This window comes from Pezoporus flaviventris, unplaced genomic scaffold, assembly GCF_033815535.1.
Source record: "Pezoporus flaviventris isolate CSIRO_AGI_PZ_B2104156 unplaced genomic scaffold, CSIRO_AGI_Pfla_v1 ptg000030l, whole genome shotgun sequence".
In the NCBI taxonomy this organism is placed as follows: domain Eukaryota; kingdom Metazoa; phylum Chordata; class Aves; order Psittaciformes; family Psittacidae; genus Pezoporus; species Pezoporus flaviventris.
The window spans coordinates 8,509,077-8,529,484 of record NW_026892578.1 but is presented as its reverse complement, the minus strand read 5'-3'; the positions used below and the strand labels follow the sequence as shown (position 1 = coordinate 8,529,484).

The 20,408-nt window shown below is 37.1% G+C and overlaps 1 protein-coding gene across 6 annotated transcripts in view; it reads left to right on the top strand.

Moving 5' to 3' along the window:
* The window catches only part of NLGN4X (neuroligin 4 X-linked), a 182,027-nt gene extending 164,357 nt beyond the window's left edge, over nt 1–17,670 (top strand). For all 6 annotated transcript variants that reach the window (XM_061459849.1, XM_061459844.1, XM_061459845.1 and 3 more), the window contains 3 exons: nt 5,517–5,702; nt 7,117–7,906; nt 16,291–17,670. In XM_061459849.1, coding sequence (XP_061315833.1) covers nt 5,517–5,702; nt 7,117–7,906; nt 16,291–17,140 — 1,826 coding nt within the window. In that variant the 3' untranslated portion in view covers nt 17,141–17,670. The remainder of the gene's footprint in view (nt 1–5,516; nt 5,703–7,116; nt 7,907–16,290) is intronic.
* The last annotated feature ends 2,738 nt before the right edge of the window (nt 17,671–20,408 follow it).

The window sequence follows — 20,408 nt, the reverse complement described above, 5'->3', positions numbered from 1 at the left end:
TTCATCTAAATTTGCCTGAAATGTAGGTGTCAGTTTTAAGCTGGTCATCTACACTTGTATATTTTCTACAGAGAAATAAAATTACTTTGATAGGAATTTGACCAATCCAAAACTAGAGGTCTAAAAAGCTGAAGCTACTTTTAGAGGGATTTTTTTTATCTCTCCACAGTAGCTGTCAAGTTAGTACAAAGGTAATAGATTAGACACAGGTTTTTTAGGTGTCTAAAGTTGTGATCCGTACATCCTTACATGTCTCCTCTGATCTGGAGCTCAAATATGTTAGTTGTGATTGATGTTGTTTCTTGACATACTCATGCTATTCTCCTCAAACTAACTATTCAATGCACATAAATCATCATATAGCTTTCAGTTGAAAATACTTTTGTCTTAAGTATTAGGATAGATTATATTCCAATATCGTATTTATTACAAGTTTAATGCATTATAGTTGTTAAGCAGCCTACTGAGTTATTTGGATGTCTGGAATATGTCCACAGCTGAGATGCAGCTGCAGCTGAGCCTCCTCTTTGTAAATTGAAATTCCACGGTTGGAAGAATATGATTTTGATCCTGAGCATGTCCACACTAGCATTTTTAATTCCAGTAAAGGGTTTCCACAGAAACCCCCATTATTCTTATCACCTCCTTGAATATTATTCACATTGCTTCACATTGCTGAAACGTTCTGTAAAGTACAGCCTGGACCCTTCCAGGTGAACCTCAGCTGGAAGATGTGATGACCTTTACTCTCTATATCCACCAGTGGTCATTCATTCATCCCCTGGGACCAGACAAGAGTTGGTCCATAGTAAAAGCAGTACATAAAAAGTGTACAGTGTAGACACGAAGTCCAGCTATTCTGTTCGAGACTCTAGACTCAACACTTTAAGGTCTGCATGGCGTGCTAACGAATGGATGGCCTCTGGCCTCGGGGGAAGGCTGTATATAGACAGAAGTAAACTGGGTGGATTTCATAGATATTAGCATCTGCTATTTGTCACTGTGGGTTCTCACATAACTTTTTAGTAATTAAGGGGGATATATCACCACTGGTTTCTTGGTGTTTATTCTCTTGGTAAGATTTTTGCAGTGTAGTAGCAAAACCAACATTGAAGATAGACCTAGGGATTTCCTCTTGTTTAAGTGGGATTTAAAAGAGTTCTGCGTGTAGTTTTGTGTCTTCACTGCATTATTAAAACAGTGCAAGCGAGAGCATGTAGTTTATGAGTCCATTTTTAAAGGCTGTGGGAAAGGAAAATTCCCCATTATTTCCATGTATAGTCTTCTTCCTCCTTGACTGTAGCTAACCTAGTAGATTCAAACTAAAGCATTAATCTAGACTGTGTCCCTTAATAGAATCAGAGAAATATGCATAGAACTGTTACTTCAGAAACCTCAATTTAAAAAAGCATTAATCTTCTCTACATGAAAGAATGTAGAAAATATTAGATACAAGATTATTACAAGTAACACAGCAAAAAATAATTCTTTGTGCCTCCTCTTCTAAAATAATGCATTGTTAATTTATTTTTCAAGAATAAACTGTCATAAGGGAAAAGCTGCTCAATTCATGTGGTTTAAATCAAATCAGATTATTCATTTATTAATGACATATAACTGACCAGCAGCCAGTGAATATCAGCATTATAAAAGATAAACTACAATCCTTGACACTTAAGGAAGATTAGTAAAGAGTTGCAAGTTTCTAAACACCCTTCTATAACTAACTGTAAGAAGTTCTAACCACAGACTGTAATGGTTGGGAACCTAGCTGAGAGCTGATTGCCTGTCATGACTGAGAGACATAACAAAGTATGTTTGTCATAGCATATTCAGTAGAGTAAATACGTTTATGTTAGTTGTGACTATCTGTCAGAAAAAGACAGGAAAACATAGGTGTGCAGCTGTTCTGTGAGCATCATACTTGGCTGCACTGGGGGCACCTGGCCAATGCTCTCAGAGCAGACAACAGTGAGATCATGAGAAACTGCACAGTCCCAGGAGTAAACAATTAGAGATCTGGCATAAAGCCAGTTGTTTTGATAAGGGTATAAAAGCATGACCCTCTTGTGGCATGGCTGCTCCAGCATCAGGTAAGCTCCTACCACTCACTGACTGACAGAGACTAAAAAACACCCCACAAGGCTGCATACACCCCAAGAGAGTCCCTGTGTGTCAGCCCACATGGACAGCCCCTGGCTGGGTGCAGGCACTCCATGGGAGGATGCTCTGTCCAGGCTGGAGGGAGTTTGCAATGTCAGTGGCCACACCGCTGGCCAACACCAAACCATGTCCAGCTGCTACACTCTTCCCACCTCTCCCTCTCTACTTTTACAAATTGTCATCCTACTTTTGCCCTTCTTTTCAAGCTGTCCTTTGCTTCACAAAGCTGTAATTCGCTGGTTACTACTCAGTCCAGATAATAGTCTTCTTTCCCTCTGGCATGGTAAGTTTGGAGCAAATGTTGCTTAAGGCAATTTGGTGTAGTTCACTCAACATATGTAGGATGCCCTCCCATTCATCTTTTTCAGCTGTTGCTGTCCAAGTAATTTTCCAGTGGAAGAACCACGTGATGACCCTTCCATTTCACTGTGTAAGGGAAGACAGGCTTCTGAAGTCAAGAACTGAATGTTACTGTTAGTACCTTTCTGTGTCATTATGTGGAAAACCAAAACAAAACAGATCTCGTTTGTTTTCCATGTTCTGATATTGCTATTCTTTGTTGCATTAGGCTAGTGAGAAGAATTTTCAGGTTCTAGCAAAACCCTAATCTAATTTTCAGATCACAGAATGCCCTTCAAATCACACCAAATCGTACAACAGGAAACATATTAACTGCAGTTAAAAAAAAAATACATAAAAGGCACAGAGTGTAAATCCCCATCTCAGAAAAAAGGCTGCATTCTTTGTTCAGGATTTTAGAGTCACACGTGAAGATCCTGTTTCAAAATATTCACAGTGGTCACAGAAAAAAAAAAGTAAATCTTAAATCTTGTGTATTTCTGGACAGATTTTTTTCTTTGCCTGAATTTCTTGAGATAGCTTTGAAGAAATATTTTGATCTGGTATTCAGAACATGAAAGAAAATGTATCCTCATCAAGAAGAGACAGATTTATTAATTCAGTTTGCGTCATGTGGGGCTGACACTTTGCCATGATGATTACTTTTTAAATCAAGAAAAATTGTTCTTGCAATTAATGAGAATCATCAGAGAACTTGGAAACAAAAAATCTTCATTTGTCTAACATCAGATATTCATTGACTGGAGTTTTACTCGGTCACCTTTTAGTACATTTGAAAAGAATTCAAAATCACAAAGATCAACCAGCTTTAGCCTGATGCTGCTAGAAGAGCTAAAATGTGTTTAGGCTTTGAATACTGATTACCATGCTGCTTTAAAGGTTACAACAGTCACTTTCTCCCAGGGAGGTCATAGTTCTGATTGAATAAAGGCTTAATTATAGAATATTATGAAATATTACAGTGAGACGCAGCAACAAATTCAGCAAGTGAAATTCTTTCATTGACAATCCTAAAAGGATAATAAAGGCATGTGAAAAAGAGAAAAATACATTTGTCAAAAAAAACAAGGCAGTTATGGATTAATAGTTTGTTTGTGTTTTTCTCCAATAGAATGGAAGAGAAAAAAAGATGTTACTGCTATTCTAACCAGCGTGCTTGCCATTATTAGAGACATTTTTAATGAGAAATCCATATTAAATGCTATTTAACAATAAGGATATGATTGTTATTACTGCAGTTGTAGCAACCATTTTGTAAAAAATACAAGGACTCATCAGATATGATACTTGCTGACATTAAATACCGATAAGTACTAATTAAATATGAAAAAGGTTTTTTTGGGTGCAGGATAATGGATTACATTCAATCAGGCTTGACCTTGCATGCGGAAATTTATGCCACCATAATGCAGGCCATATAGCATTCCATATTTAGAACTTAGGGCTTATATGATCTTGCTTTTAAACATTGTGGCTGGATTTTGTATCTTATTGTAGGAATTTCACTACAGAAAACATTATGGTGAAAGTCTGACAGGTGGAAATGTGCGACATCTAATTTCTTCTTCTTTTCCCATGCCTTTCCTCTTCTTCCACTTCCTCTATATTGTGAATCCCTTCCACCTAGTGAATTTTCATTCTTCCAATCACTGAAAAAATGCCTGCAGCCAATGCAAAGAGATCGATTCCCCTCTGCCAAAGCAGGTGAAATGTACTGCAAGGCATTTTTTTTTTTCTCTAAGGACCTCAGGCTTCCACTGTAGGCTTCCCTAAACATATGAAGGTTTTGTCACAGCAGGCTAAGGTGGCTCAAGATTGCAGACTCTAACTGCTCCAGGACTGCAGATCTTGAGAGTCCTGGGGCCCTCTTCTGGCAAATTTGTCTGAACTGATAATTAGCTTGGAAACACCAGCCAAGTTTTGTCTTGGTAAGCAGCTGTCAGCAGTGCCTAAATCGGTAATGTCCATTTGAAAACTTTGTATGTTTTAAGGTAAATTCTAATAGACTTCTGACTTCTAGTTGTCTGACAGGGTAAGGTCTGTAGGAGTTAAAAAGTGAGTTGCTGGCTTAATGTGTTAATTTGGACATAGTTCAAGATCTTAACTGTGAATGATAGGCAGCGTGGATAACTGCAGTGTTTCACCTTACGTGGTTTCAGAAAAACAAAATGAATCCTAGTCCTACCTTTTTGGTCATTTTCTTCTCAGTTGCAAGATAAGCAGCAAATGTGTCATGCTTTGTTTCTAAAACCTGATAACCGCATTACAGGAACAAAAATCAGCAGTGCAGCTCTCCCTGCAATTTCCAAGGAAAGGGAGAAAATCTGATTTGTTCAGATAAAATCTCCCTACTAAAGGCTGAATTGCCAAGGATTTACCTGGTATCTTCCTAATAAATATCCTCTGTGAAATTGGAGTGTATTTTTTCCTAGGGTTTTTCCTGCTCCATTTACAATTTTCTTTATGCTTCTTTTTCTGTTTGCGAGTGTGTGTATCCATTTCACAAGTACAATAATTTAAAGAGCTATGTAGTTCAGAACCATTTTGGTCCATAGTAGGAAGCGTTTAAATTAATGTGTTATGGAGCCTTGTTCTTCAATAAAAAACTGGAGATAACGCTTCTTTGCAAAGAAATTATCTCCTTTTTTTCACCTTACATGCAGTTATCAAATGTATAAAATCTTCAGTCTGTCCTGTTGTATTGATACAGAATTATTTCCAACTGGAAATAATTATTTTTCCCAAATGTGGCCTCTGCAGTAAGGAAAAACAAACTGAAGACAAACAGCATACAGAATGAGCTCCATTGCCTTCATGCCTTCACTGGAGACATTTAACTAAAGACTGTGACCTTTAAAAAAAAAGAAGAAAAAGCCCACAAAATGAAAAGATGGGAAGAAGTGTTGTGAATATGTGGATACCCTGTACCTGACTCTGTATCTGGTGAGCTAAAATTATCCTTTTTTTTGTTGTTGTTGTTTTTTGCCTTATAGGGTTTTTAAGTACTGGGGACCAAGCTGCAAAAGGCAATTATGGATTGCTTGACCAAATCCAAGCTTTACGTTGGATTGAAGAAAATATTGGATCTTTCGGAGGAGACCCAAAAAGAGTTACTATTTTTGGATCTGGGGCAGGAGCTTCATGTGTCAGTCTCCTGACACTCTCTCACTATTCAGAAGGTAACAATTCTCCTAGCAAAGTACTTTTTTCCTTTATTTTTTTTCCTTTACATTACAGTATAACAAAAACAGCCATAACAGGTAGGCTGAATTAGAATCATATGAGGTCTGTATTTTTTGTAGAATACCTGCTAGCTAATATTCTGGATTTGTATTAGTCAACATAAATATTATTATGTGAAAAATTAGATGCTATTATAGCAGAAATTTCATGCAATAAATGCTATGGGCAGTATTCTTTTTTTAGCTTTATCAGCAGACTCCAATGGCTCTTCTATCAAAGAATTTGCCTTAATTAAAATAGAAAAGGGAAGTGACCTTTTTCATTTTTTACACACTCTTGTCTGCATTTCTAACATGTATTTACATGCTTTTCTTCCTTAATAATAACATAACCTTATTAAAAATGTATTTAACTTCCCACAAGGACTGTGTGATCGCATACAGAGTTCTTAAGGCTTTCATAAGTGAGGTGTGGGATTTCTATCCTCAATACCTTACCCTTCTACTCGCTCACTCCTTTCCCCCTCCCCCCAAAAAAAGACAAAACTTGACAGTATAAACCATGTGCAGAAGAGGCCCGGGCATTTCAACTTAAGTATAAAATAGGACATATTAGTGATCTGACCATGAAAAAATAGATGAAGCAGATTCATCAGTAAGCTTTTCAGTGCTCTGACACAAAGCTCTTCAGACTCAGTCTTTTGTCTCTCCTTATATTAGTACATATATAAAAAAAAAAAGAACTATTGAATCTCATCCTACACACTTCCAAAAAAAAGTAAATATATTTTAATTCAGCATATAGGCAATGCTGACACACACACACAAACTGAAATAGTAAAGAAAAAAAAACGTCAGAATAGAAGACTCAAGCTTATTAAATTGATTGTAGCAGAGCAGATTTTTTTTCAAATTATGTGATACGTGGCTTCTATGAAGGAAATGAGAGTGTGTAATTTTCATTTGACCTTTACTGAAGAGAGCATTTATGAGAATCATTTACATGGCAAAGAGGATATGATTGCTTGTAGCTGCCACTCCTTTAAAGAATTTTTTACAGGACTACCACTGTGCTAAAGCCAGGGGACTTCCATTAAAGATGCAAGAAAACTGCAGAACAAGCATGATTTTGTTCTTGAAACAGTAACCTGAAACCATCATGCTTTTTGTGTGTGAGCATCAAGAACAAGAGATACTTTACTTAGTAGGCTCTTAGAGATACTATAAAAAGGTAGCAGTGAGTAGAATATATGGAAATTTAATTGAAATTTAGGTATATGCATCCTTTAGTGATTGTTCAAACAAAACTTTCTTTGCTTTGTGAAAGCTGCTTTTAATTATATATATATAATTAAATATATTTTATATATATATATAATTGGATTTGCATTTAAACAATTTGCACCCACAGGCTTATTCCAAAAGGCAATCATACAGAGCGGCACAGCCTTGTCCAGCTGGGCAGTGAACTATCAGCCTGCCAAGTACACTCGGATATTGGCAGATAAAGTGGGCTGTGACATGCTGGATACCACTGATTTGGTTGAATGTCTTCGGAATAAGAATTACAAAGAACTCATTCAACAGACCATCACTCCAGCCACATACCACATTGCCTTTGGGCCTGTGATAGATGGAGACGTGATTCCAGATGACCCTCAGATTCTCATGGAGCAAGGGGAATTCCTGAACTATGATATAATGTTGGGCGTGAACCAAGGGGAAGGTCTAAAATTTGTGGATGGCATTGTAGACAATGAAGATGGTGTTTCCCCCAATGACTTTGACTTTTCTGTCTCCAATTTTGTGGACAATCTATATGGTTATCCAGAAGGGAAAGATACACTGCGAGAGACCATTAAATTCATGTACACTGACTGGGCAGACAAAGAAAACCCCGAAACAAGACGGAAGACCCTGGTTGCTCTTTTTACAGACCACCAGTGGGTTGCTCCAGCTGTTGCTACTGCTGACCTGCATGCCCAGTATGGGTCTCCAACATATTTCTATGCGTTTTACCACCATTGCCAAAGTGAAATGAAACCCAGCTGGGCTGATTCAGCTCATGGTGATGAAGTCCCTTATGTGTTTGGAATTCCTATGATTGGCCCCACAGAACTGTTCAACTGCAACTTTTCCAAGAATGATGTCATGCTCAGTGCAGTGGTTATGACATACTGGACAAACTTCGCCAAAACTGGGTAAGTTTGACCCCCAGCATTCCTTTTGGTTGATAGCATGGCTCTAAAATAGTCAGCATCCGAGTGCGGTGGCTTTGAACCCTAATCTTGCAGTAGTTTTGTAGCAGTACTTGCATAAGACAGAAGGTAACTGGGGCTTATTCATATTTAATAGATTTTTAATTAGTGTGTTCCCTCAAACTATTTTCTTTCAGTAGCTCAGTGAGAATAATAATGCACTGTATTTTTTATTCAAAAAATAGGGCAATTATTAAGACAAAGCATGTCTCAGAAAGAAGAGGGTTCACTAAGATACTGAAAAATCAGAGGCAACATGTCTGCTACTTGAAGGAGCTGTCAGGCAGATAGCACTTATCAGCTACAAAAGAATGGAAGGTGTTTTTAGCGACCTTCACAGGGATGAGGACTCAGGGACGAATTGGAACACAAAGGCAGACACTGGAAAGAATTTTCCCTCTGAGGACTGTAATGACAATAATAAGTACTTGACTGGAATGAAGAAAAGACTCAGATATAAATTTTGCTTTGATAAGGTTAAAATTTTTAAATTAATTCTGGTTATGAAACAAAATAAGACATCAATGTTTTGCTAAAAGTGTTGTAAATATCAAGGAAAGAACTCTCAAGGCAGCTTAATCTGCAAGTGCTTTTAATAATTTCTGTACTCTTCCTGTGACATTCCTTTGAAGAGTATTGCAGTGTTTTACTTGAGCAGCAAGGCCTCTTTTTTTTTAACCTTGAGTCTTGGCTACTGAATTAAAACAAAGATACTTGTGACACAAAGGGGCTGTAAATCTTTCCAATGAATGTTGAATGGCAGGATTGGACTCTGGAAACTGCAGCTTTACTGCACTGCAGTGAATGGTGTGCAGCTATATAAGAGAAAATCAGAGATGCCTAGCGTGAAACAGTCAGAGGCTTTAGCAACTCTTGCAGCCTTTAATGAATCCAAATGCCATTCAAGGGAGAGAGATTTTGCAGTCTTAACAAAAACCTCAGACATTGATTCAGTAGAAAACAGTCAAATGCTTCAGGTCAATTTAAAAGGCAAAAAATAAAGCTTTTGTTGCATTTTAGACAAACAGGTACTTTTGCATGGAGAAATCCCACAGTACTGCAACAATAATGAATGAACTGTGGAATATTTAAATGCATTTGGCAACAGGAAGTCATCAGGGCAAACTTCAGGATGAAAGCGAGGTTTATGGACAGAGAATGCCACATGCTGGCTGTACCATACACTCAGAAAGATGATTATCCCATCAGTCTATTTTTATAGATGCAGTGACACATATACATAGAGGACTTCAGATCCTTACAAATATGTAAAACTGGAATTATTATCAAGATGCAAGATCACCACAATCTGTTGCTTACAATTACTCTATGACTATTCCCTGTAGCATAAGAGGTCATACTTAAGCAATTATTTTGAGACTGTCAGGAGCTTCTCACAGTTCCAGCTGCCACCATCACTCATGACTGCAAGCACTTTCCAGCTGTTGCTACTTGAAAGTTAATTTCAGCAGGCTATACATGTCATCACCCAATTCTCTGGTTGTGAACCCATTGCCATATTATACCTAAAGGCACAACAGGTGCTTTGGGAGAGCCATTAGCCGTTTCTGAAACTTTGCTGTTGCTGATAACAGGAATGGGGAGTGTATCTTCTATTACAAACTTGCTTCTTTATACATGGTATGAAAGATGTGTCATTAAAAAAGTTAGCTGTAAAATTTCAGTTTACACAAGGAAAGGAGCAACATGAAATGGATAACTTGCCATTTTTGTTTGTTTGTTTATAAGAACAATGATTAATTGTTCTGTGTAGTGCATATTACATTTGCTGTGCATCTGTGATGCCTCCAATGCAAAAGGAAGGTTGTAGCATTTCAAGCCTAAGGGAACAGGGAACACATTGGGATAACCATTCTCTTCTCTATCCTCCCACATGTAATCTGGAATCCATGTGCCCGCTTGGGTCCTCCCACTCTCAAAAAGATTGATACAGTTCAGGACTGCATTGTTGGGGGCTTTGTTTTGCTTGTTTTCCCCACCCCTTCTTTAATTGAGCATTTCCCATCCTTATTCTCATAGAGCTCGACTTGCTCTGTGTTTGTACCCGTAGCAACACATGAAAAATCTGTTAACTGAAAGATTTTCTTACTCCATTTTTTCCTGTTGATGGGCCTTGAACATTAACACTGCAGTTTTATTTATTTCATTTAATGTTTCTGAGAATTTTCCAGTCTTGATGACTCTCCCACAGAGGTTGCAACCAGGTACTTACTGTATAATTACAGCTCAGGTGGTGCATTGTTCTGATGAACTGTGCTGGGCTTTTAACTGATATGCCACCTGCTGCTAAAAAACACACATTGTTTAATGGGCCTACTGCCAAGGCTAGGTTTGGAGGGCAGGTTAAGCTTGTAAAATCACTAGGTGTCAAAGAAATAGCACAAGGCACAGTGCTTTTGTTGCGTTTTACTTTAAAGTCAGTTACTGAAGCTAACAAACAGGAGGTTACAATTAGAGTGTTTAATGGCAAGTGGCTTGTGCTTGAAATGAATACCTGGAAGCTGCATTTTGCTAATCCTCCATTTTCTACCTTTTTATGATTTTTTTTTTTTTTCTCACAGTGTTTTGGCCCTTTCAAAACTATATTTCTAACATGCCTTAGAAATAGGAAAGCAATTTGTTACAGATTAGGTGGGAGAAACTACATCTGGGATACAAAAATAACATGAAAATACAACTTTTGATTTCACTATGTGCAAAATTATATATGAGAGCTTCATTAACAGGTGCACTTTAAACTTCAGTCTACTGCCAGTAAGGATACTGCCAGTATCCTCGATGTAAGGCTAATTTTAAATGCTCAAATGTTCTGTTAGTTAGGGCTATGTTAGATCCTTCGCAGATACATCAGCTGGGGGAGAGTGAACAACATGAGGGGATGTGTGCCAGTCCTTCACAGATACATTGTCAGACACACTCTTGTGAAGAAGGATTTGAAGTTTCATAGAGTAGATAAGAAGCCCTGCTCTCATTAGAGGCATATGTTGGGTTTCTAAAAACTACCTTCTTTTAAAGAGTTACAGTACTCTTGGTTTTGCTCCCAATCATCCAGGTCTACATTGTTTGGTGATGGGAAAGTTAAAGACCTAAAGGATATTTCTTTGTTTTCCTTGTAATTCAGATAAATACTCATGAATTATTTTACTACCATTGATTCTGAAGTAGAAACCTATCTGAGCTATTAAGAATGTCTGGTTTATATTCAGTTTGCCTTTCCAATGGAAGGCACAATTAAACTCACAATGATTAAAGTGTATTTTCAAGTCAATTTTCTGTGAAGCCCTTTATGAGGCTGTTGTATCTCTTTTTGACTGTTTTTTCTGAAGAAATAACTGTCTCCAATGGCCAATCTGTGTTAGCCAAAAAAACTACTGTACTTATGGTTTACTTTCCTTAGTAGTTATAGTAGCTGACTGGGAGCATGGCAACAGTGGGACCTGGTGATAAGTGAGGAAAGGAGGTAAGGGAAAATACGCCTGTGTACCAGTGCTTCAGGCAGAAATGGCTGTACCATTATAAATATTATGACAACATGAAAAATCAGTAGAAGCAAGAAGAAATGCCACAGAGTTTTTCTCTTTTTTTTTTTTCTTTTTCTCTTCTTTTTCTTCTCCCCTCTCGCCCCATATGGAGAAAAAGAGGACTGCTGAAAGAAAATAAATGGTCAAAGGGGTCTTTCAGTGTCTTGGAGACAGACTCAATATGTAACTGTTATGACATTTTGCTCTCCAATGCAGTTAGAAAATGATGAAAAGAATAAAACACTTAAAATGCTTTAGTGTGATAGTTCCATTGTCCTGTGTGATAGTTAACACTGTTGCAGAAGTAGTTAAAATGGTATTTTAACAAGTTATATGGAATCCAGGATAAGCGTGAACTTCTTAAGATTCCCCATCATTCTTCCTGTGCCAGTATCACCAGATATGAAATACTCAGTTCCCTCAATTGCCCTTCAGGTCAGTTACTAATTCACCTTGTGATCAGGAATGTGTTTTGCTCTTCAGTCATCATCCATTGAAGACACATGTACTTTATATCTTGTGAGAAAAAGTCAATCCTTTGAATACACAACATTTATAGCTGTTAAAGCTTTGATTATATAACATTTGTAGTTGAGTTATGAATTAAACGTCAATAAATAGCAACATGTTAAATTGAGCAAAATTAGTGCAGACTGAAAGCAGGGAAAAAAGTGGTTAGTGAAGTCAAATGATTCTACACATTAATTAAAAAATACGCTAGATAATACAAGAAAGACTTCTTGTCCTGGTCTTCTGTCATATGGATGACAAGTTCAATTATTGCATGATGGGGCATTTTTTTGATGGAGCAACTGTTTAAATTGAATTCTAAATGTGATAAAAATAAATAATCCGAGAGCAAAATGAGCAACAATAATCATCAGTCTTATTGTAGCAATAGGATGAAGGAAAAAAAAGGCCCCTGCTAACAAGTAAGTAATCCAATTCCTATCAGATTCATTACTGGATTAGCATGATTGCAACAGGTTTTGAAAGGGAGGTTTCCTAGCAGCCTTTTCTTTCTGCAGTTGCACACTTGAGCATCAGATATACCCACAAACACTAAGGTGATGTGACAGGCTAAAAAAAGCAAATTTGACGTTAAAGTAACAGATCAAAAGTTTTGCCAAACAGCTGATTCAGTAGGAGAAATGGCTGTATGTACATCTGTAATTTATGCCTATCTATAATACTGGAAAGGTCTTCATAATAGAATAAACTGCCCAGCTACCTAAAGAAAAGACTTAATTTGTGATAAGTTGTAACGTGATGATTTTATGAATTATGTCCAGCGTACATAGGAGGAGGGCCAAGGAAAGTAAAAGTTCCACTTATTTATATCTACTGAATATTTCCGGTGAATTATCATTACTCTGTAAAACTGATCCATGGATCATTAGATCCTTTATTTAACACCGGACTTAGTTATTACAGTTGCTAGTTTTCTTCTTGTAAGAAGAAAAAATTATTTCTATACCTATCCTCCAATTTCAGAGAGAATATTCAGACCATTTATTCAGTTATTAAGTGATCAACATTAGAACTCATGCCAGTGGTAGAATTCTGAAACCCTCAGAACAAAAACCCTCAGAAAAAAATTACTTGCTGTGGGGCCTGCTGATTTTTTTTCTGCTCAACAGACAGTTTCATGCCTGCACACAGGCATGTAAACAAATCTTGAAATACAAGACTACGCTCATATAATGTGGTTTTCTCTCTCGTGTTTGGAGGAGGTGGCAGCATAATTGGCTGTTCCTGACAGTTATAGTTAAAAAGGAGAAATGGAGGTAGAGAATGAAAGAGAGGGAAAGAAAAGGGAGGTTGATGTTTACTTGTTTTGTAGGCTGTTTGTAGGGGAAGAGAATGCTAATTTAAAAGATTAATTGCTAAAGTTATCATCTGCTATCACTTTTATGGGGCCATTAAAAAAAAAAAAAAAGTGCATGTCCAGCCTGGCTCACTGAAATGAGTGCTCAGCTTCTTCATCTCCTGTACTCTGTATGTAGTGCAACTAATACATGTGAACAGTCATGTTCACATGAGCTAGTTTAATTTGCATGTTTTGTGTAGGACGCTTCCCAGAGTCTTTTGTGCTGTGAACCAGGATAACAAATGGGGAGAACATAAGATGGATTTTGAGTTTCTGTAAAGAAAAAAAAATGCTTTGCATTTTTATAGTCTTGCTGACTTTTAGTTTGTTTTAGAATTTATGTGTTGAATGCCAAGGTAATACAGTAATAGATACGTTTGAACGGGTCCAGTATCTTCTCCTCTGGATTTGCCAGTTCTATCAGTCCATTCTTTAAGAACAAAAGACATACTTTTATTTCCTTCTTGAATGCATGTTATAATCCCTCAAAGTAGCAGCACACAGCTGCTGCTGTACTTCTTGGAAGTGGATATTACTCCTTGAGCTTTGACTAGAATGAGCAATTACTGTGCAATTTTCATTCAGAATTAACACAATTTGGCTAACTTATTACATATAATGAGAGATAGATAGCTTTGATCCAGTAAAATAAAAAATAAAAATAGCAAAACACCCCCCCAAAAAAACAACTCCTAAACCCACAGGTATAAGTAACCAAAGTACCAAAATTGTATAGAAAAAATCCTCATACTTTCACTCAAAAACTTTAAGACAAATTCTGTCAGGTAAACAGATGAATACAGGAGTCATATGATTATTAAAGTCAAATTACCAGTCTGGTTGAAGAACCAAGGAATAGCTATTCATGAACAGCAGAGGAATGCTAAAGTAGGCAGTCGTGTTCATGAGCTTTTGAAAATGGGGAAAGAAGAAACCAAATGTTTTCAAATCTGTAGTTGTGGGTCTTGGTATTCCTGTGACATGCATAAGAGTATACTGGAAGAAAAGGCAAACACTAGAATCATTTTCACAGAAAATAAACTAATGCATGTGGGAATAGAAAGGAGAATGGAAAGTTCTCAAAGTAATTCAGAGAAAATGAATCATGTACTCAGTATAATGTATCGCAAAGTCCATGAGCTGGCAGTGTGCGCTTGCAGCCCAGAAACCATATCCTGGGCTGCATCAAAAGAAGCGTGACCAGCAGGTCAAAGGAGGTGATCCTGCCCCTCTACTCTGCTCTTCTGAGACCTCACTTGGAGTATTGTGTGCATTTCTGGTGTCCTTAACATAAAAGGGACATGGAACTGTTGGAACAAGTCAAGAGAAGGGCCACGAGGATGATCAGGGGACTGGAGCACCTCCCGTATGAAGACAGGCTGAGGAAGCTGGGGCTGTTCAGCCTGGAGAAGAGAAGGCTGCATGGAGACCTCATAGCAGCCTTCCAGTATCTGAAGGGGGCCTATAGGGATGCTGGAGAGGGACTATTCATTAGAGACTGTAGTGACCGGACAAGTGCTAATGGGTTAAAACTTAAACAGGGGAAGTTTAGTTGGATATAAGAAAGAAATTCTTTCCTGTTAGGAAAAGAAGGAAAGGAGGAAAAGTGGTGAGGCACTGGAATAGGTTGCCCAGGGAGGTTGTGAATGCTCCATCCCTGGCAGTATTCAAGGCCAGGTTGGACGAGGGCTTGGGTGATACGACTTAGCGTAAGGTGTCCCTGCCCACAGCAAGGGGGTTGGAACTAGGTGATCTTAAGGTCCTTTCCAACCCTAACTAGTCTGATTCTATGATTCTATAACATACTCTTTGCTGCAGGAGATTCAAAGTCGTGCACAACAGAATATTAAAATTATTATTAGTAATCTTAAATTTCTGTATTTTTTACATGCCAAGAGGAAGTAATATTTATATAAAGTTTATCAAAATTATAAGGATATATAGACAATAACCACATTTAAATGTTTTTGTGCCTTTCGTTTGTCTTTATTCTGAACCTATTAGAAGAAAAGCAAAAGATGGAAAAAGCATAATTTCAATTAAATATTTGGGTTACCAGTTTTGAAATAATCTCTGAGTCATGTACTACTCTTATCTGTACTGCTCCTTAACTACTATAAAACTTTTTGATCTCAGGTAATATATTTCTCATCTCTACAAACTGGGACAGAATTAAGGCTCACTGTCCTACACCCATTAAACATAGTCTTTCAGAATCAGTGAGCACACAGAACTTTCAAATAGTAATCTACTAATGCAAATAATGGAAAGATTTGTGACATGCAAATTCTTCAAAGGCTTTTCCCTAAAGTAGGTATTGGAACAAAAATGGGGACTAATAATTCAGTAAAGGAACACAAAGATAAATAGTTCCCAGTTATGTATTAGCCCTGCTACTTCATGGTTTGAATTTTTTTAAGTAATATACACAGCTAGTGTAAATACTTACAGTCACATGGACTTCCAACATTGCCATAGGGATTAGATGCCCATATTTACTACTTACAGCAGTGGAAGTAGTGGTACCTTAAGTGAGAAAAATTAATATCAAACCTTGAGAAGAGCTGAACCCACACCTTTGCTATGGATAAAGGTAGTACCTCTCTAAGACATCTTCAGAGATTGATACTGAAACATAGAACTTCAGATGAGCTTTTGCGAGCTGACACACAACCCTTTCTCCATTTTAGTATAAAAAAGTATTATAGTGTCTAGTATGCACTGTACAGTAAGTAATTTTTCTTTTGTTTGTTTATTAACTTATCTTTTTACGTTAGTGAGGGCTTTTAGATTCTGGTTTTAGGTTGTGTTAATTATCAAATAAAACTATAACTGAAAGATGGAGGGTTTGGGGGGTTTTGCTTTTGGTTTAGTTTTTTTAAAGAGTATAATATTGCCTGTTTTTATTTCTGTAGAGATCCAAACCAGCCTGTTCCACAGGACACAAAGTTCATCCACACAAAACCCAACCGCTTTGAAGAAGTGGCCTGGTCCAAATACAATCCTAAAGATCAGCTTTACCTGCATATCGGTCTGAAACCCCGAGTTCGTGACCACTACCGAGCAACAAAAGTTGCATTCTGGTTGGAGCTCGTACCACACCTTCACAACCTGAATGAAATATTTCAGTATGTTTCCACAACAACTAAAGTCCCCCCTCCTGACATGACATCATTTCCTTATGTGACACGACGTTCTCCTGGTAAATTGTGGCCAGCCACCAAACGCCCAGCAATGACACCTGCCAACAATCCCAAGCATTCAAAAGACACCCATAAAACAGCTCCAGAGGATACGACAGTTCTCATAGAAAACAAGAGAGATTACTCCACAGAGCTGAGTGTCACCATTGCTGTGGGGGCATCCTTGCTTTTCCTCAATATTTTAGCTTTTGCTGCATTATATTACAAGAAGGACAAGAGACGTCATGAGACTCACAGGCGCCCTAGCCCCCAGAGGAACACAACTAACGATATAGCACACATACAAAATGAAGAGATTATGTCGTTGCAAATGAAACAGCTAGAACATGACCATGAATGTGAATCGCTGCAGGCCCATGACACACTGAGACTAACCTGTCCACCTGACTACACGCTTACTTTGAGAAGGTCCCCAGATGATATCCCGTTAATGACACCCAATACCATAACTATGATTCCAAACACATTAACAGGAATGCAGCCTTTGCATACTTTCAACACCTTTAGTGGAGGACAAAACAGTACAAATTTGCCCCATGGACATTCAACCACTAGGGTATAGCTCAGCCCTTCCCCCTCTACCCTTACAAGCCACTTGGAAGAAAGAAAAAACAAAGAAAGAAGAGGAAAAAGTTATAATACCATCCTTTGAACACCTTGTCAAAATCTAAAGTAAAAACAAGTTAAAGAGAAGGACAGTCATTATTTTCTTACTGATCCTTCCCACAGAAACTCACTGATGTTAAAGATCAACTACAAACCCTGTGAAATGTGAAAAGTGTACACTGCTGTTATGATACTGCTTTAAGATCTCAGCCAATTTGATTGAAAGTTGAGGCCAGAAGAATTCACTTAAAATGGTGTTCTGAGTGTAACAAGCAAAGCAGAGTCTTCTGGAATGCAGAGCCAGTGACTGTACAGGTGTTTTGATTTATTTTTTTTTTTTTAAATAAAATAATAAATTATGTGCCATACCATGAATGGCCCTTGCTAAAACAAAGACATCACCATGGGCTTTTACCCAGCATATGAACCTGTAATCCAGATTGGGGAAATAGAATTTTATTATTAAAAACAAAAACAGAAAAAAAAGAGGAGGACTGACTATGCAGTAAAATACGTATAGTTCTGTGCAAAGAGATGACTTGCCAGCATGAACTATATTTAAAGAAACTTTGTAAAATTGTACATAGCTGTGAGTTTAAAAACAAAAACAAAAACAAAAAAAAAAACAGCTTTTATTGATGTTTTCAGTTTGAAAAGAGCTTTTAGAAAGATTGTGCATTTGGTTGTGACCTATGTGTATATACATTAGTCATATCACCTCTGTTTCCTCCAAGCCCAAAGGAGGAATTTCTTCTTAATTACTAGTGGTAAACAAAAACCATGAGTTTGTTCTAACATGTTTCATTTATATGAGGCCATGGTGTCATGCAGAGGATACAGTTGTCTGTGTGACCTGTGTATTTTCTCTTACAGGTTACACTAGTGCATGTTAAAGTATTCATAGGAGATCGTTGTTCTTTTCTGAAACTTTTTTTTCCTATAATTTAATTTTGTGTTAGCCTTTGTTAAATTGCAACACAGCAGTGGATTGGAAAATGGAGAAAAAAAAACCTACAAGAGAAAATAATTACTATTTTAAGCTTGTTGGACTGAACCAAGAAACATCCAATAATACATATTCAGAGTCCAGTTTGTAGTTCTTGGTTATTGTGATACATCAGGAAGAGTTTTGTGCCCTGACAAAAGCAAAGAAAGCCTGTGTTTTGGTCAGCCTTTTCTGATGAAAGCTAGCTCTATATTCACCAGCAGTTGCAGCAAAATCTCAGCTGAGAAAGCACCTTCTTAGCTTTGCTAAGTGAAACAGAACCACAATTTGGGGAAATGGTGAGTTGTTTGGCTGGCTGGTTTTTAAAGCATTCAGAAGTGATTAGTGTGCAAAGAACTTCTCTGCCCAGTATCCTGTTTTGTGCTTGAAAGTGTACCTGTCAGAAAATACTTTTTCTTCTGATTTATCACACACAGCAGTCCCATAGTCAGTGAACATTGAGAGAGAAGCAGAGACATCGTCAGCTGTTCTTCATCTGAACAAAAATGAAAATCCCAGCAAGCATCACTCAGGAAGGGCAAAATTTGTAGCTGATTATTCCCTTCTGTCCTTCCTTTGCAGAGGCAGGAAAGCAGAGGTATAAAAATAAGGAACTTAGCACTTTGATTAAAACAACTGATTCAAATATGAAAAGCTAGAAATAAGTTCTCACAGATGAAGATTGCTTTATATATTGTCTTTGAAAGTTACTCCATCACTGAGAGATAGTAACCAAAGATACTTGAACGAATTGGTCTCCACTTGAATATGATTATCCCAGATGTATTTTCTATTATTAATGAACAACTAAGCTGCATCAATATCATATGTCCCATAAGTACCTAACACAAGATGCCTTGTACCTCTTCTTGTTTTCTATGCTTTTTGTTTTCTAATACAATGTCTTGGAATAGTCACCCCTACAAATAAAATCAAAGACAAGGTAATCACCGATTCACTGAGGTCTGTTCATCTGCACAACTCCTTGTTGTAGCAGGCAGTAAAACAGATTGTGAAGGGAAGAAATAAAAAGTTAATTACATGATAAAAATGCAACATGTGGCTGATATAATCCTTTATCTGTCATAAATGTGCTATAAACCTGACCTGGATGCTCAGGTTGGAATGTGATGAAGCAACAACCCCAAAGTACAACTGTAGCAAATGGAAAACTGTTTCGTTTGTTTTTTTTTCCATTGATCCATCACATAATATTGATTAATCCTGACTCCATAGTAGCCCATTTTCACCGTCTATGTAATGCCTCAGCTGAGATGCACCAGTTCATGTCTTAAAAAAAAAGGGAAAAAAAAAAAAAAGGGAAAAAAAAGTAATGAGGCTTGGCATCATAATCAGTCGGGTATGTTTGTAATGTGAATTACAGTATTTGTTTACTACTTCAAATTGTTTTCTGCTAGGAATATGTACAGTACTTCATCAGGCTTGTGACATTTGGGTAAAAAAAAAAAGGTTCCTGTAAGTGAATGATTTTAGCTTTGAAAAGCAATTACAATTGAGTTGATTTAATAATTTGATACATCTGGAATGATGTATGATTCGTAGATGGAACAGCTTTATACAGTCTTCATGGAATTCTATAATAATGATATCAGAATATACTTTGCAAAATGTAAAACAAAAGTACTTTCCCAGGCTTATACTCTTGACCTTAAGAGGCACACAGGGTTTAATGGTTTCTTCTGTTATTATTTTGCAATTTTGGTTTTTTTTTTTTGCCTTAAGTAATGATAGAAGATATATATGGCTGGACACATATGTATAAACTTTTCAGCAGCATTTTTAATAATAAAATATCACAGTATTTTCTAATGCTTTGTGCAAAGAACTATGTGTTCATCCTTTTGTGTAGAAAGTCTTTCAGAGGTGTGTTTTCTGCCCCATCTCCATTTCATTATCTAATGTAAAAGATGCCTTGATACACAGTACAAAGATATTAAAGTAACAGAGGTTGCACTTTTAAGTTAGCATTGAGTTTTCATGGCTTTTGCAGTTCTGTAAGCCTGCCAGTAAAAGGAAAGAAACTCAGAAAATGATATAAGAAAACATATTTATTATCTGCATGCAGTGCAGCTCTCATTGAAGCAGTCGTTTAATTGTTTTGTTAGTATTTTCTGTAGCACTGAAAAAAAAAAAGCTTAGGTGAGCAGCTTCCCATGTTAATGTATAGCTTAGCAGCTGAAAAATGTATCTTCCAAATTAGGGATCAAACTAATTCAGA